The sequence below is a fragment of the Acanthochromis polyacanthus genome, chromosome 11, assembly GCF_021347895.1.
Source record: "Acanthochromis polyacanthus isolate Apoly-LR-REF ecotype Palm Island chromosome 11, KAUST_Apoly_ChrSc, whole genome shotgun sequence".
Taxonomy (NCBI): Eukaryota; Metazoa; Chordata; class Actinopteri; family Pomacentridae; genus Acanthochromis; species Acanthochromis polyacanthus.
The window spans coordinates 6,175,526-6,192,808 of record NC_067123.1 but is presented as its reverse complement, the minus strand read 5'-3'; the positions used below and the strand labels follow the sequence as shown (position 1 = coordinate 6,192,808).

At 38.2% G+C, this 17,283-nt stretch overlaps 1 protein-coding gene across 1 annotated transcript; it reads left to right on the top strand.

Annotated features, from left to right (window-relative positions):
• The first annotated feature begins 2,066 nt into the window (after positions 1-2,066).
• LOC110960910 (eukaryotic translation initiation factor 3 subunit E-B) lies at positions 2,067-16,050 on the top strand. The gene is made up of 13 exons (XM_051955521.1): positions 2,067-2,208; positions 2,722-2,839; positions 3,952-4,069; positions 4,216-4,258; positions 4,934-5,038; positions 5,120-5,245; positions 6,339-6,463; positions 6,731-6,857; positions 6,947-7,048; positions 10,793-10,902; positions 11,195-11,297; positions 13,424-13,558; positions 15,747-16,050. The coding sequence occupies exons 1-13, from the start codon at positions 2,119-2,121 to the stop codon at positions 15,783-15,785; spliced, it is 1,341 nt and encodes a 446-aa protein (XP_051811481.1). The 5' UTR covers positions 2,067-2,118; the 3' UTR covers positions 15,786-16,050.
• The last annotated feature ends 1,233 nt before the right edge of the window (positions 16,051-17,283 follow it).

Below are 17,283 nucleotides of genomic sequence, written 5' to 3'. Positions count from 1 at the left end.
TGCAGAAGCTCAGAGTCGTGTGATCAAACCTCCTCAGCTCCATCTGTACCTTAGATTCGGGAAACCAGCAGCTCTGCCTCCCTGAACAGAATGGATCTATCGACCAGTTGGATCTGTAACAACGTGGCCGGCAGGCTGAGGAAGCGTTTTCCTGCTCATTAACAGATGAACTCAGTGTCCCACATCTCTGTTCCTGCTGTGGAAGCAGCTGCTACCTGTCTGACATCAGGAGCTTTAATACTTGTTCCGGTTGGTCAAACGTCCACAGGGCACAGAGAACCCAGGGTCCATATGTTTAACCAGGAATCTTTGGCTTTGTAACATGCTACTGCCCGCTAATTTTCTGATCTCTTGGATGTTGAATGACTTTCTAACAACATGAGATATGTTTTGCTTCCTGGTGTGTTTCTACTTGTTTGCATGTTACCTCTCTTTTTTTGCATGTCTTTTATCAACTTCCTCCTGGCAGCTGCAGAGGAAAACCCTCTGATTCTGTGACATTATGACAGCTTCAAGGTTTGTTCTCTGATCTAAACAAAACAACAGCAACAAAGTGATGCAACACAAGAATGAAGAGCGACAAAACAACCACAAAGAGCAATGAAACAACAGAGAAATGAAAAGCAACTGCACTGATGCAAAACGATCGCAAAGTGATGGAAAACAAGAACAGAAACAGCAAAGAGCAACAGAGAGCAACAAAACAACAACACTGATGCAAAACAAAAACAAAGCAATGCAAAACAACCACAAAATGATGCAAGACAACTACAAAATGATGCAAAAAACAACAAAGTGATGCAAAAAACAAAGTGATGGAAAAACAACCACAAAGTGATGTAAAACTACAACAAAATGATGCAAAGCTACCACAAAATGATGCAAAAAAACCCCAAAGTGATGCAAAACAAAAACAAAGAGCGACAAAACAACCACAAAGCAATTTCATTCAGGTTTTGCATATATAACAAAACTTTCATTTAATATTTTGAAGCCAAAAAATACACATTCTCTCATGTAAAAGTGAGACGAGAACATTTGCCATAAACATTTGAATTATGGAAAACTACTGTATTTTAATGAGATCTTCATTTTCTGTTATTTCACTGCACTTTTTGCTGCCTTTATGTTACAGTTTTCTCAGTTTTTATGATGTAAGTTTTGATTGAGGCAAAGATTTGGGTAACGTTTAGGATACATAGTAGTTATGATTAAGGTTACAGTAGTTCTTGACAAAATGAAAGTAAATCAATGCAATGTCTGTCTATCTAATCAGAATTTGAGGAGGAATGATTGAACATAACTGACAGCACATCACTTCCCATTAGACTACTCAGATACGTGGAAGAATCTGAGATGTCAAATCTGGAAACCATTTTCTCATGCCAATCACCTTCAGGGGATTTTATGGATATAGCACATTTAAATTTAGAAAACAGAATAAACAAATAATATGTATTAATAAATATGCAGACAATAAAAGACAACAAAAAATTTCAAACCCATTTTTATAGTGAAAGGTTTAGTGTAGCATAATTTACCGTTTAATAACTTGTTGGGATTTTTTTTTTTACATCAGATTGTGTCTACAGAATGTGACTTCAGTTTTTAGTATTAGATAAATAAATAGCTACATAAATATATAATTATCTGTATGAAATAAATAAATATGGCTGTGAAATAAATCATGGAACAAATGCAGCATTGGGAAATTAAAATTAACTGAAATAATTCAAATTATCTTTTGGAAATTACTTATTGAAAGTATTAATTAGTAGTTCATATAGTATTAATAGTATTAATATAGTATAGTATTAATTCGGTTCATAGGGATATTTATATGTTTACGTATTTATCTTTGCATGGTATTTAGTGTTAACAACTACTAACAAAATTAAGTAACATGAAATAAATCTTTGAGTTATTGAAAAAGGTTTAAAATGCATATATAATTTATTTATTGAAATAAATTTTACAAAAAAAGAATTTCACGAATGTGAAAAGCTGTGGGGGGAAATGACGTAATGCCGTTACCAGATTGCGCCTCCCAATGACGTATACGTCATTGGCGCCTCCTCTACTGTGTATCAATAAAGTTTCAGTTTGAAGCCAGCCAAGATGGCGGAGTACGATCTCACCACCAAAATAGCACATTTTTTGGACCGGCATTTGGTTTTTCCTTTGTTGGAGTTCCTGTCCGTGAAAGAGGTAAATTTGTTTTTGCGTCGCATAGCATCGAAATATGCTCTAGCTGTTTATTAGCCGTTTTTTTTTTTTTTTTACCGTCCACACGTGGTAGTGTGCCCCGACGCTTCCCAGCAGGCTAACCGGCTAGCAGTCACGTTAGTAGCCCGTAAACTAGCAGCTGATGCTAGCTAGTAATTCACTACCTACGTGTTTATTTTATATATATTTTTATATAACTGGGGAGTTGCTGTAACGTCAATTGTAGTAACAGTGAATGAATCATGTATACGTGTGTAGTTTTAAGGATTAGCTAACTAACGTGTTGTCAGCGCCACCGAGCGTGTTAGCATGTAGTTTAGCAGCTGTAGCCACCGCGCAGGATTAACAGCAGCAGATACAACTTCCTGATGTGACGAGCAGCATTATTTATCTATTGCACTGCTCTCAACGTTACTCAGTAGTTTATGTGCAGTTATTTGACCATTTTAAAGTCAAGGATAACTAATGACATATATGCTGTGTGTGGTGTCGCAGATCTACAATGAGAAGGAACTCCTCCAGGGGAAGCTGGACCTCCTCAGCGACACAAACATGGTGGATTTCGCCATGGATGTGTACAAAAACCTGTACCCGGACAAGGAAATTCCACACTGTAAGAACACCCACATTTATCAGCTTATTCTGATAAATTAAATGCAGCTGTATCACACAAGCATTTAGTTTTGTGCTTAAACTTCTTTTTAAAAAAGTGAAAACGTTTGTTTTTATATTACACAGCATGGATATTTTACAAGAACAGACCGGCTATAGCAACATCTTTTCAACTTTTGTGTAGTCTGTCTCTCACTTTGGTAGTAACTGTACATTTATCAGTTTCAGACAATGTCATGCTTAGAAAATCAGGATTTTAGGTGTAACTGCTGGTTAACATGTAGCTCTAATGAGCTATGTCTCAGTAACTATTTCTTGCTTGTTCTGTCGTCTGACAACAGGAACAAAAAAGAAACTAGAACATTTGGGGAACTTGACCTTTAATAAATGATAGTATATATGAGTTTATGTGAAGTGACTGTGCTGAATAGCTCCTGCATTTTCTGTTTTGTTTGTGTGTTGTTTGTGTGCTGCTGTGGTCCATCATCAAAACTCCATGCAGTTTACAAACCATCTTTTTATTCTATGATTATTTGAAGTGCTATCATTCTTTTGAAGCCTTGAATATCTGGAAACTTTTGCACTAAACCATCGGACTCTGCTGCCACCACCGTTTTTGGAACTGTGAAGCTATCAAATGTCTGGAGCTTAAAAAACAAAAACTGTTAGAAATATTATTTTCAGTGTCAACGTTAGTGCAGGTGTAGAGTGTGTAGAAGCTCCTTATTTTAATTATAATTATTCATTGGGTGCTTTAACCAGTTTTGTAACTTGTGTTGTAAGTGGAAGCAGATTTCAATCATATATTAGGTCACATCAAGGAAGGCAAAGAGGAAAAATAATCAACCTTCTGTCATGTCGCTTCACTTCCTGTGATTTTCAAACAATAGCCAACCACTGTAATAGTTTAGATCAAGGAGATCACATAACATCATCTGAAAAGTACTTGATTGCTTTACAAAAAAACATCTGAGAGACGTCTGTGAGAAAATATTTTATGTATACTTTGCTGTCAGCTGCTGTTACTTCAGAGTAAATATCAAAGTGCTGGTGTTACCGGCTTACTGAACTTGAGCTTTAGCCTGTTTAATAAGAACTAATGTTCTGCTGCAGCCTTGAGGGAGAAGAGAAGTACCGTTGTGGCCCAACTGAAGCAGCTCCAGTCAGAGACGGAGCCGATTGTCAAGATGTTTGAAGACCCAGAAACCACTCGGCAGATGCAATCCACGAGGTCAGACAAGCTTGTGAAAGACTGGCCTCCCTTTCAGATGCATTTGTCATTCTTTTCTGTCCTTCTGGTGCTTATGAAACTATTTCTGTGGACTATAAAAGAATCATGTGGCTGCTTGACATGTATTGATCTTTCCTTTTTCTCAGGGATGGGAGGATGCTCTTCGACTATCTGTCAGAAAAACACAACGTAAGTTTTTAAATATTAGTGCTGTATGTCTCTTATTATGTGAAAGATCTTTGAATTTTTAGCTCAAAGTGTGTCATGCTTTTGTTTCCATAACAACCAGCTGCCACAGTGAGCCAGCAGGACTGGTATCCAAATCCTGTGAATCTTAAAACATCCAAAAACACCCACCGATGTGCTCATTACTCGACAATCGGAGAAACTGCTCGTAACTTTTTGGTTGATGTTTACTTCGTTTTACGTCGTGCAGCTAACACACAGTTAAATTACGCTTCTTCTTATCACTGATTAGTCTGTATAAAACAACATTGTCCACATTATGTGTCAACAGAAGGGACTCGTTAGCTTTGTTTTGTCTAAAAGATGCTGGCTCATTCTCAATCAGTCTCATGGCTCGCAGCCTCTCCCAATTAGCTTTCTTTGTGAAGAGAAAAAAAGCAAAAGCACTGGCAGTTTGAAAAACACAGAATTACTGTGAGTGTGTTTCAGGGCTGTAGACTTTAAATAACATTTCATTATAACCTTAATAATTTTCCTTTTAATGATGTCCTTTTTTACCAGTTAAATCGGAGACATTAATGGAAAACCTCTCAGGGGAAGTCAAACATTGTAACATTTTGATGTAGAACCTTTTTCAGTGTGGTTTAAGTACAGATGATCTGTGTTTTTACTCTGTAGTTTCGTCAAGAATACCTGGACACTCTGTACAGGTACGCCAAGTTCCAGTATGAGTGCGGTAACTACTCCGGTGCTGCAGAGTACCTCTACTTCTTCCGTGTGTTGGTAAGTAACCATACATTTATACGTAACCAGTGAAAGATCTGTTTTGATTGTGACGCATTGAGATTGTTGCCGTCCTCTCAGGTTCCTTCAACAGACAGAAATGCTTTGAGCTCTCTGTGGGGAAAACTGGCTTCTGAGATCCTGATGCAGAACTGGGAAGCAGCCATGGAGGATCTGACCCGTCTGAGGGAGACCATCGACAACAACGTAAGAAAACAAACCTGCTAAGTCTTCGTTTAATCCTCTACATACTAAACCCCAGGTCACTAACTGGACTTTATCCTATATGGTCCTATAACCAATAAATTATTAGGGGAGTTTAAATTTTGACGGGGCGCTGTTATTTTAACCGGTGCAGGTTTTCTAGTGTTTGCGGCGTTTATCAGATCACTATGAGGACAGTTTACCAGTCAGACTTTCTTTGTGCGAGTCGACAAAAACTAAACCTTCAGTCAGAGTTAACGGGTATGAAGCTGGTTTTCTACTCTCTTTGTTAAATCAGACTTTCTGCTTCAAACTCGTCACACAAACAGAAGACTTTAACGAACATTTGACTCGTTTTCTGCACAAAATGAACCAATCGCTAACAGGTTGTTTTAGTGGAGAACAATGAAGGATATAAACACATATGATGATAAAAAGCTGCTACTGAAAATGACATAAGACAGGAAAGCTGGTAGAAAACTGTTGAGTGTGTGTTAATGTATTTATTTTACAGATCAATGCCGCTGATTACTGATAACAGACAGCTGCACAATAAAACTATCAGACTTCATTTATTCAAACATGACATTGTGTTAAAGTGCATGTAGGTCTGACACTGACTCATAATGAAGGAAATCACTTTAATTTGAACCAAATCAAAGTAAAAAGTCACCGATTGAATATTCTCTGCGATCAATACTAATAAACTGATCAGTTTTCTTATTTGTGTTCTATCAGCTGTAGTTTAAACAGACCAAACATGAAAACAGATTTATGGGATTTCTGCATCATCAGTTAAATACATGCAGGGTTACCATGGCTTCAGTTTTAGTAGAATACTCCTGTACTATACTATATATGTACAAAACGCTTGTACTGTACTATTCATGTACACACACCACAGATGTCTGCCCGTGTTCCACCAGGGCGATTATTTCTGTTACACAGCGGCTCACTTCCTCTTTTGATGCTCTTAACACGCATGCCAAGCCTGGAATCTGATTAATCGTTAGAATACTCGATTACTAAAATAATGGATAGCTGCGGCCCTCGTCCTTCCTGTGTGTTCTACGTTCCGTGTCCTCTCTCCTTCCAGTCGGTGAGCTCTCCTCTCCAGTCGCTCCAGCAGAGGACCTGGCTCATCCACTGGTCCCTCTTTGTGTTTTTTAACCATCCCAAAGGCCGGGACAACATCATCGAGCTCTTCCTCTACCAGCCTCAGTGAGTTGCCCTCATCTCTGCGACACAATACAATACAAAGAACGTCTTACTGTCATTCAGAGGCTGTATTGAATTCTTTCTTGGCTGAATGACACAACTCATTTCTTTTCACGTTTTCATCCATTGAACCTTCCATTGAAAGTCCTCCGTAGCTGGAAGGCCGCCTCGTTCTTGTACTATTCTCTTCCCCTGAATGTCTTATTCAGTGTGTTGTACATCTTGGAATGAAAGCACGGATGATACCCAGTTTTCATTTGTGTTTTTCAGGTACCTGAATGCCATCCAGACAATGTGCCCACACATCCTGCGATACCTTACAACCGCAGTCATCACCAATAAAGACGTACGGAAGCGTCGGCAAGTGCTCAAGGACTTGGTGAAAGTCATTCAACAGGTACGACCAAAAGAAAACAAGTTAATAGGCTTTTTTTTAATCTAATGTGCCTCGATCATGAATCACAGCTTCTTCTTTTGGTCTCGCAGGAGTCGTACACTTACAAGGACCCCATCACGGAGTTTGTCGAGTGTCTCTACGTCAACTTTGACTTCGACAGCGCCCAGAAGAAGCTGAGGGAGTGCGAGTCGGTAAGGAAGTTTTCGTCTGCTTGTCACGGCGCCACAGGCCTAAATCGCCCCCATAGAAGTGAGCCGTCTCCTGGGACTGACTGCTAATGCGGAGCGCCCCTTCCGCCGTGGCTCTCTGATCTGCTGAGTCCCAGGCATTTAACTTTGCAGCCATTCAGCCACCAGCAAATCCATGTCTGCCCTGATTTGCCGGCTCTTGCTTTTATTCAGTTTGATTTTCAAAGCGGAACAGCTGTCAGATTTGGGACTCGGTCGGCTCCTCTTCAGAAACCCTCCAGTTCGGTTTTGCAGTCGTGCTCTGGGACCACTTTGCGCGCTCTCCAAGCACTCTCATCAATTGGCTTTTAACCCCTCTTGTATAAATTATGCAGCGCCTGCAAAGTCCTCAACTGCGCTGTCAGATACGGAGTGTGAGCACGATGACGGACGAGTGAAGAAAGTTCATTAAGTCGGTCTGTTGTCTCGGATCCTGCAGGGTTTTATCGCTCAGGGGCCTTTAAAGTTACTTGTTTCTTCAAAATTGTCCTCCAGAGACCCACAACATGTCTTAATTACTGCATGGACATCATCGCACAGAGGGTTTGTTTTGTTGTTTGTGGTTTGTTTTCGAGTAAAAGTCGTGAGTTTCGAACTTTTTGTGCCTTGATTGGCAGTTTCAGCCTTTTGTGGTGCAGAATCAGACAACTTTGATTATAACGTTAACTTAAGACCAAAACAGGGACAAATTCCAGGTGTTGGACCTCAGAGGAAGTGGAACAATGGAGGTTTGGTATGTTTGCCTGTAGGAGCAATTTTACACTGTTGATGACGACTTTAAACTGAATTACATTTTTGTTTTTTGATGGTAATTTTACTAGTTTGGACCCTACTAACATTTCTGTATCACTTTACACACAACACAAGTCTGCTTCAAGTTTTGTAAAGTGATTCACAGAAGACTTCATCCACATTTCAGCTCCATTATTGGCCCAAAAACATCACAACAAAGACAAAAAAGTCACTAATTCTCTTTCTCACTCACTGTGGGCTACAATTTTGCATCTCTAACAAACTAAAATGGCCATAAAAATAAACTTTAATTGAGATGAAAACAGTTTGAGACCAATCATAATTTGGATTTTGACCTGCAGGATCCATGTGAGCGTTTTTAAGGAGGTTTAGGACTTTTCAGCTTTTCTATTTCCTCTGTGGTGCAGAATCAGAGAGTTTTAACTAAAATGTTAACTTAAACGGTGACAAATTCCAGTTCTTTGACCTCGTAGGGACTAGAAGATTTGTTATGTTAGCCCATACAATAAATTTAACATCCAAAGAGCAGCTCAAGAAGGCCAAAAAATGGCGCTTATTCCTTTTTGAGTTCAACCAATCAGCATTTGTCTTCTCCTAGTTTACCATGTGGTATTTATTTAGCCCCACACAGTATTTTTTCTTACCTACACCTTTCTGAAACAGCCCTGTAAACTGTTCCACAGGGGCGACTTGTGGTTTGGAGCATCCTAACATAACAACCATGCTCCTTAAATATAAAACTATTTTGCATTTGGCTTATCTTTATCATAGAATCTGAAAGAGCTGGACATTTTGCTTGAGCGTTAAGTGTTTTTACCGCAGCAAATCGGTCAATAAGTGGATTTTTTACACAACAGAAGCTGCCTGTGACATAATGACAGAACATTTACCTTCTGAATCCCACTCACTGATGTTTATTCTCCTTTGTGGAGCTTTGAGGCGACTCAAACGTCTCTTTTCATGCTATGGGTGGATCAGCCAGCAGTGGAAAGTTCTGGTAGAACAGTGAAGTAAAACAACCAGACCACAGCAAACAGCAGCCTGCACTGCATGCGTGGTTGTCGTGTGCTGCTGTTATGTAGTCAGATGTATGTTCAGTAAAACATGGCGGCTATGGATGGAAATTCTAACCATCTCTTTTCTTTACATAGATTTTGAAGAGAATACTTTGTTTGCTGGAAAATGTGGCTCATATTTGGAGCAGTGATGTCTGATTCCAGGAACATTTGGTCTGTTTGTGATGTGTCAGCCTCATACAGAACTCTGTTTTACTTTTCCTCCTCAGTTTAACTTTGTAAGCGCTGATTTTCATATAAATGTACTTATTTTTTTTAAGTTGTATACAATTTTGAACATCTAACAACAACAGACACATCATTGTTTGTAGTTTTTTGTACTTTATTAGAGTTTATCTGCATAGAAAAAGCCAGCAGGATTTTCATTTATCATGCAAAAATATGATGTAAACTACTGTTAGCTAACTGCATTTACGAGAATATATGCCTCATATTTGGAAGAATACAGTAATTCTAGGAACATTTAGTCCTGATTTTTTTTGTCTTTTTCATAACATGATGGCTTGTGAATAATCCTTGTGTATAACCATAATGCAGAACTCTATTTTTTTTACATAATTTTCATCTTTCCTCTTAAGCTTAACTTTGTAAATACAGATTTTCATCTAAATATACATTTTTATGAATTTTATTTTGGACATCTAAATGCAACAGAAACGTCATTATTTGTAGTTTTTTTTGTGCTTTATTAGTTTATTTGCATAGAAAAGCTAACATGCTTTTTGTTTGAAGCGTTTGTGTGCAAAAATATGATGTTAAACTACTTTTAACTCGTGTATTTTAATCGTGATTAGTCCTGATTTTTGCGTCTTTTTGATATATAATGGCTGATGAATAATCATGCATGTACAGCCCAAATACTTCACTCTATTTCTGGATAATTTACCGTCTTTCCTCTCAGTTTAACATCATTGTAATCATAGAACTTCATATAAATATACATTTATGAAGTTTTATTTAATTTTGGATATCTGACTGTAACAGAACTGACCCTTGTTTGTAGTTTTTATCTGTGAAAAAAAAACACATATTTCTTTAAATTTGTATCATTTATAGTACAAAAATATGATCTTGAGCTGCTTTTAACTCACTCATTTTAAGAGCAATTAGTCCTGATTTTCTTTTCTTTTCTGTATATGATGGCTCCTGGGTAATCTGTATGCATAATCCTAACACAGAACTCCATTTTTAGATCATTTTTCATCTTTCCTCTCAGTTTAACATCATTGTAAACATTGAACTTCAGATAAATATACATTTTTCTGAAGTTGTATGCAATTTCCAACCTCTAACTATAACAGAAACCTCCATGTTTATAGTTTTTTTTATACTTTATTAAAGTTCACCTGCATAGAAAAGGTGATATAGTTCTTTAATTTTATGTATAAATAATTTTTCATGCAAAAATATAAACTACTTTTAACTGTTTATTACTGGAAGTTTGCCTCATATTTGCTATCATATCACTGCTAATTCTAGGAACATTTTGTCTATATGTGATGTATAGCCCTAATACAGAACTCTGTTTTTACATAATTTACTCTCTTTTCTCTTAGTTTAACATCATTGTGACCACCGATTTTCATATAAATCTACATTTTATGAAGTTATGAGCAACTCTAACTGTAACAGAAATGCCCTTGTTTGTAGTTTTGGTACTTTATTAGAGTTCATCTGCATAGAAAAACACATTTCTCATGCAAAAACGTGCTAAATTGCTGTGAACTCACTGTTTACTGGAAGCATGCCTCATATTTGGAAGAGAGAAAACATGTTGCTCATTTTAAGAACGTTTAGTGCTGATTCTTCTCGTCTTTTCTGAATATGCTGCTTCTGAGTGATCTTTACTTATTGTAAAATGTGTTTTTTTTGTCTTCAGGTACTTGTGAATGACTTCTTTTTAGTCGCTTGTCTCGAGGACTTCATTGAAAACGCTCGTCTCTTCATCTTCGAGACCTTTTGTCGGATCCATCAGTGCATCAGCATCAGGTACGTCGTCTTTGAAGCGGATAAAAAACACCGAGCAGTGTCTTTGTTTTTACAATTTCAGCTGCTTTTAGAACAAATCAAAGCTGTTTTTGACTTCTGAACCCGGTTGAATCGTACTCTGAGGCTCTTTTACTGCAGAGCTCGCGTGTTTTAGATGTTCCTCGTGTCCCAGTTTTTTGAAGAATATTCACCGATGTGTAAAAAAAGCGAACTTTGAAGTGTTCGGATTCCCCCTGAAGGATGTTTACTTGACCAAAATGCCCCCTGCTACTGCCTCGCTCTCTCCACGCAGCATGCTGGCAGACAAGCTCAACATGACTCCCGAGGAGGCGGAGAGGTGGATCGTCAACCTCATCCGTAACGCCAGACTCGACGCCAAGATCGACTCCAAGCTGGTGAGTTTCAGCCGTGATCCACACTCAGCCTGTTTGGTAAACGCTAATTTGAGCAGGAACACAGCGGAGGTCAGTGAATTTATTAACTGAAAATAGAACAGAGGACCTGTCAGGATTGAACAGAATCCACTAGTTTGGACGCTGCTAACATTTCTTTATCACTTTAAACTCAAAACAAGTCTGCTTCAAGTCTTGGGAAATGATTTACAGAAGATTTTATCCACATTTCAGCTCCAGTGTCGTCCCAAAAGCATCATATCAAAGACAAAAAGTTGCCATAAGATGTTAAATCTTTTTCTTATTTACTTTGTGCTACAATTTCACATTTATGGAAGACTGAAATGTCAATAAAAATAAACTTCACCTGCATTGACAACAGTTTATTGAGACCAATCAATAATTTGAGGTTTGACTGAACATTAACAGGAGCTGAAGTTGTCAACAACTATGTCCTCTGAATTCATTAGATAACTGCAGCTCCATCCTTTCTGTTTCCACTGTGGGGCAGAATCAGACAGCTTTGATTATAACGATAACTGAAGTGCACCAAAACGGTGACAGATTCCAGTTCTTTGACCTCGTAAGAAATGGAACAATGGAGGTTTGTTAGGTTTGTCTGTATGAGGAATTATACACTGTTTATGGCGGCATTAAAGAAGAAACCGCTGCCTGATGAGGACATAAAGAGGGCAGAAAAGTGATGCTAGCTCTCCATTTTTGAGTTGAACTAATCAGATTTTTCTTTTCTCAGTTTGACCATCCAGTCCCACACTGGGGCTGGCCCAAATCGTGGTTTCTGGCCTCCGAATATTCGGGGTCTATTAAAGACAAGTCACAAGGGGAGCTTGTGACCCGTATTTTCGGATCCGTTCGTTTGGTCTCCCGGGTCCAAATTTTGCCAAATTCCCAAACAGTGGCGAACATTTGGATACCAAAATCAATATCCGGATACCGCCGTAGTGAACGAATATTCAGATATTCGGGATATTCGGGTCCAGCCCTATCCCACACAGCAGTTTTTTGTTTTTTCTTTACTCCTGACGAACATTTTTTTTTAAGTTCTTATATGACACAAGCCTGCGTAGAGTTGTGTTTAGTGATTTACAGAAGACTTTATCTGTGTTTCTGCTCCAATATCGGCCCACAAACATCACAAAAAGTGATTGCTAAAATTCGTTAAATGTATTTCTTATTCACTTTGTGCTACTATCTGCATTTCAATCGAACTGAAATGTCAGTAAAAATAAACTTTAACTGTGCTGACCAACCCAGAATTTGGGTTTTGACAAAATACTAACAGGAGCTGAAGTTTAGTTTGTTGCTTCCAGTTATTTCAGACTGTTTCCTCTGAATTTATTAAATACCTGCAGGATCCATGTGAGCGTCTTTAAGGAGGTTTAGAACTTTTTCGGCCTTTGTGGTGCAGAATCAGACAGATTTCATGCTAATGTTAACTTAGTGCACCAAAACGGTGACAGATTCCAGTTGTGTGACCTCGTAGAAAGTGAACAGTGGAGGTTTGTTATGTTTGCCTGCAGGAAGAGTTTTAAGCTGTTGATGACGACATTTAACCCAATTTGATTTTTGATGCTAATTTGACTATTTTAGACCTCACTAATGTTTCTGTGTTACTTTAAACAAATCTGCTTCAAGTTTTGGAAATGACTTTTCCAACATTTCAGCTCCAATACCAACCCAAAAACATCACTTTAAAGAGTAAAAAGCTGCTAAAAGTCACTAAATCTCTTTCTGATTTACTTTGTGCTACAAATTCACATCTTTATCAAAATGAAACAACCATAAAATAAACTTTACCTGCATTAAAAACAGTTCATTGAGACCAACCAGTAATTAGATTTTAACAAAACATTAACAGGAGCTGAAGTTTAGTTTGTTGCCTCTGAATTCATTAAATAACTGCAGAATCCATGTGAGCGTCTCCAAACTGGTGAGTTTCAACGTGAGCTGAGCCTTTTTTTATTTTTTTTATTTTAAAAAGCTCTGACTGCTAATTTGAGCAGGAACAGGTCAGTGACTGTATTAGCAGGAAGCATCACAGAGGACCTGTCTGGATCAAACAGGCGGTGCAGGGAAACGTTTTAATTGTGTGACTTTGTTTTTTCCAGGGTCACGTCGTGATGGGAAACAACGCCGTGTCGCCGTACCAGCAGGTGATCGAGAAAACCAAGAGCCTGTCGTTCCGCAGCCAGATGCTGGCGATGAACATTGAGAAGAGGGTCGCCCATAGCAACAGGAACGAGGTAAACAGAGGGCTGAACTTTGTAGAGGAAGGTTAACGGTTCACCTTTTTAGTCTGTTTGTTATTCAGGGACAAATACATTAATGCAAGACTTCTGTCTCTTGTTTTATGGGTTTCTTTTTGGTTGTTCGGCTAAAAACTGTCACTACTGGTCACCATAGTGACGGTTAGTCCAGCTGTGACATTTTTCTCTCATCATTTTATGCAGAATAGAACTAAATGGTAAATGTCCTCAGTAATATTAATAAAGTTTATCTTGTCTTAAAGGCTGCAGCTGTGCTCATAAGTTTGCATACCCTGGCAGAATATGTGGAATATTGTTCTTTTTTTTTTAAGAAAATACATTAGATCGTGGAAGATTTTTCTTTGATTGAGGGTTAAAGTTGTTTATTGTCACACAGTTGTATTCGCTCTGATCATTCATATATTCATTAAAGAATGTTACGTATTTTTAGCCTAGCCGCGCTAGACAACCCACGGCAATGAATTTAATTCTCTGCCAGGGTGGGTCTAGTTACCCTCCATAAGGCTCAAGGCTGGATTCTCCTAAAACTGGCCGGACCAATCAGCATGAAGTGTAGAGTCAGAAGGCGGGCGTAACGAAGTGACGACAGAGGCGTGACGATTCTGACAGAAACAACCGGCGCACAATAAACAGTTATCTTTGGACTCGGCTTTGGCCACAGCCCTTAAAGATTTGAAGCTAAAATTCAACTTGAAAGATAAACAAAGGACGGCACTGAAGTGTTTCATTGAGAAGAAAGACGTATTTGGACTTATGCCGACGGGATATGGCAAATCCTTAATATACCAGTTGGCTCCGCTGGTTGGGAAGCTAACGGGACTTAGCCACAATCCTCTAGGAACTACGTCAGCCTATTCGTTGCGTTGATTGGTTGTATACCTACCCAATTGCTGCAGAGGGATTTGATAGACAACCTTTTAGCCCGCCTCCCTCCCTGTCGAGCTTCCCTAGACCCTTGTGCCTTCAGAACATGGGTGTAGCGCGGCTAGGCTAACGTATTTTACTAATTCTGCCAGAACTGATGAGCACAGCTGTTCATGTTGATGCAGTGTTGGGTAGCCAAACGATACCAACATGTACCGGCTATAGACGCTTTGTTAGCTAGCTTTGGGCTGCGCACCGTTTTTGAAAAGTCTCATCATGATGAAATGTTTAATTTCTAGTGACATTGCTAAATATTGATCACTTTTAATGACTTATTTTATTGAAGACCAGCAGAAAAACCTCAAACTGCCTTGCTTTGAATTTACCATTCAAAAGGACAACTTCCAACAGCTGTTCTTAGGTATTTAAGGCTAAGCAGACCAGTCCTCCATCTTAATAAAAGAGCCAAAACTGTCAGTTCAAGACGTAAAAGCTGCATGTGTTGACCCAGTGGTCAGATCTTATGGAAGAAAAACTTGGTGACTTTTCCCTGAAATCTGGTTTGAAAACTGTTTTGACACGACGCCACCTTCAGCAGTGACAAAGCAGAGCATTTTTAAGGTCGTACCACCAGCGTTCTTTGGTCCATGTAAAATGACTCCATAGATTTTTATTCAAGGATTCTTGAAGTGTTGAGTCTCACCTTTTATAAAGTCTCTGGCCTCTCGTCTGTCTGTCTCTGTCCTTGTGAGACGAGTTTAAAAGGCTAAAGTGGTTAAATTCAAAGCAAGCTACATAAAACCGAACCTTTTTTCTTCTGTTTTTTGTTGGAAGAATCTTCAAAAACGGTCAGTTCTTGATATTGGTTCAAATTAAACATTTTGCTGTGATAAATGTTTACGTTTGCAGTTACAGACCATCGACATATGTGCAGGAAAAACCAACATTTTGGATCATTTCTTATCTTTCACCTAAATTTAGTGTATTTATGGCCACAATTTTCTTCTCCATTTACATTTTTATTTAGTTTTATGCATTTTTTGGAGCCCTACCCAGAACAGAATCATCTTGTTTGGAGTTTTTTGTGCTTAATGAGTTTATTTGCACACAAAGACTAATATGATTTTAATCATTTAAAAAGCAAAAAATGTGAAATTGAGCGTTCATAATTTTATCAGAGCCTGTTTTTTTTTCTGAGAGCAGCTGGCAGATGTTTTCAGTTTGAGGATTTCTAATTTGGAACAAATCGCTTCAGTATTTTTTTTTCTCTTTGCTGTTGTTTTCTTTTTATTTATCTCAGACTCCAAACTGGGCTGCTCAGGACTCTGGCTTCTACTGACGGGATGCAGACGACTCCTGGGATATTATTTAGGCTTTTTACTGCATTTATGGATTCATCAATTTATCCCACATCATCATAAACTCCTAGTTTTAAAATAAACGCCATCTGAGAGCTGCAGCAGCGCTCGACGAAACAACTCGAGGAATCACTGACGACATCGTAAGCTGTTAAAAACTGATCCTTAGATTTTTAACTTATTTATCCAGGCTTACTGATGCAAGCTGTCATTACTTTACATTAAATGTTTGTTGCACACTCTAAAGAGGTTTGTTTGTTCTTCTTGTGGCCACTAGATGGCAGAGTTGGTTCATTTTTGTTTCCTGCATGTTGGAAGTGAGAAATGAATGAAACTGAAAAAAACATTTTGAAGTTGGATTTTTCTGCAACCAGACAAGAAGGTTCTGTTAATAAAAAAGAAAACATCTGTCGTGGAGATGCCGCACCGTTCAGAAGTCTGGGGCCATTTAGGAATGTCTCTAACTGATAATCAGCAACTTTCACTCATTTAGAGCAACTTTATCTAATGTACAGCAACTTTAATTCACTTTAGAGCAACTTTAATATAGAGCAACTTTAATAACAACTTTAACTCATTTAGAGCAACTTTAACTCATTTAGAGCAAATTTAATAACAGCAACTTTAACTCATTTAGAACAACTTTTTGTAATCTAGAGCAACTTTAATTCACTTTTGAGTGACTAACTAATATAGAGCAACTTTAATTCACTTAGAGCAACTTCAATACAGAGCAACTTTCACACATTTAGAGCAACTTCATTATAGAGCAACTTTAATTCACTTTTGAGCAACTGTAACTAACATGGAGCAATTTTAATGTAGAACAACTTGAACTCGTTTTTGAGATACTTTAAATAATATGGAGCAACTTTAACTAATTCAGAGCAATTTTAAGTCGTTTCTGAGCAACTTTAATTCATATTTGAGCAACTTCAGCTAATATGGAGCAACTTTAACCTAGACCAACTTTAATGAGAACAACTTCATCTCATTTAGAGCAACTTTAATGAAGAGCAACTTTAATAACATCAGCTTTAACATATTTAAAGCAACTTTAACTAATTCTTGAGCAACTTTAATTGTTGAGCAACTTCAGATAATATAGAGCAACTTTATCTAAAGTAGAGCAACTTTAACTCGTTTTTGAGCAACTTTAACCTAGACCAACTTTAATGAATCCAGAACAACTAAACCCCGTTTAGAGGAACTTGCGTGTATATTTGGACTCAGGATTATTCTCATCACACCTCCTGCGTTTGTTTGTTTGTTTGTTGTAATCCCGTCAGGTGGAGATGTTAGTTTTTGCTCCTGTGAGTTAATGTTTCACCACACCTGGATTCTAAAGACTTAATGCCTGTTTAGCACCGAGCAGATCCTCTGTAATGTTTGCTGAGTGTGAATGTGTGCTCCAGGGAACCGGCTGGGTGAATAGTTTTTTGCGGCATTTTAATCTGCGACGTGAATGTGTAGCCGGGT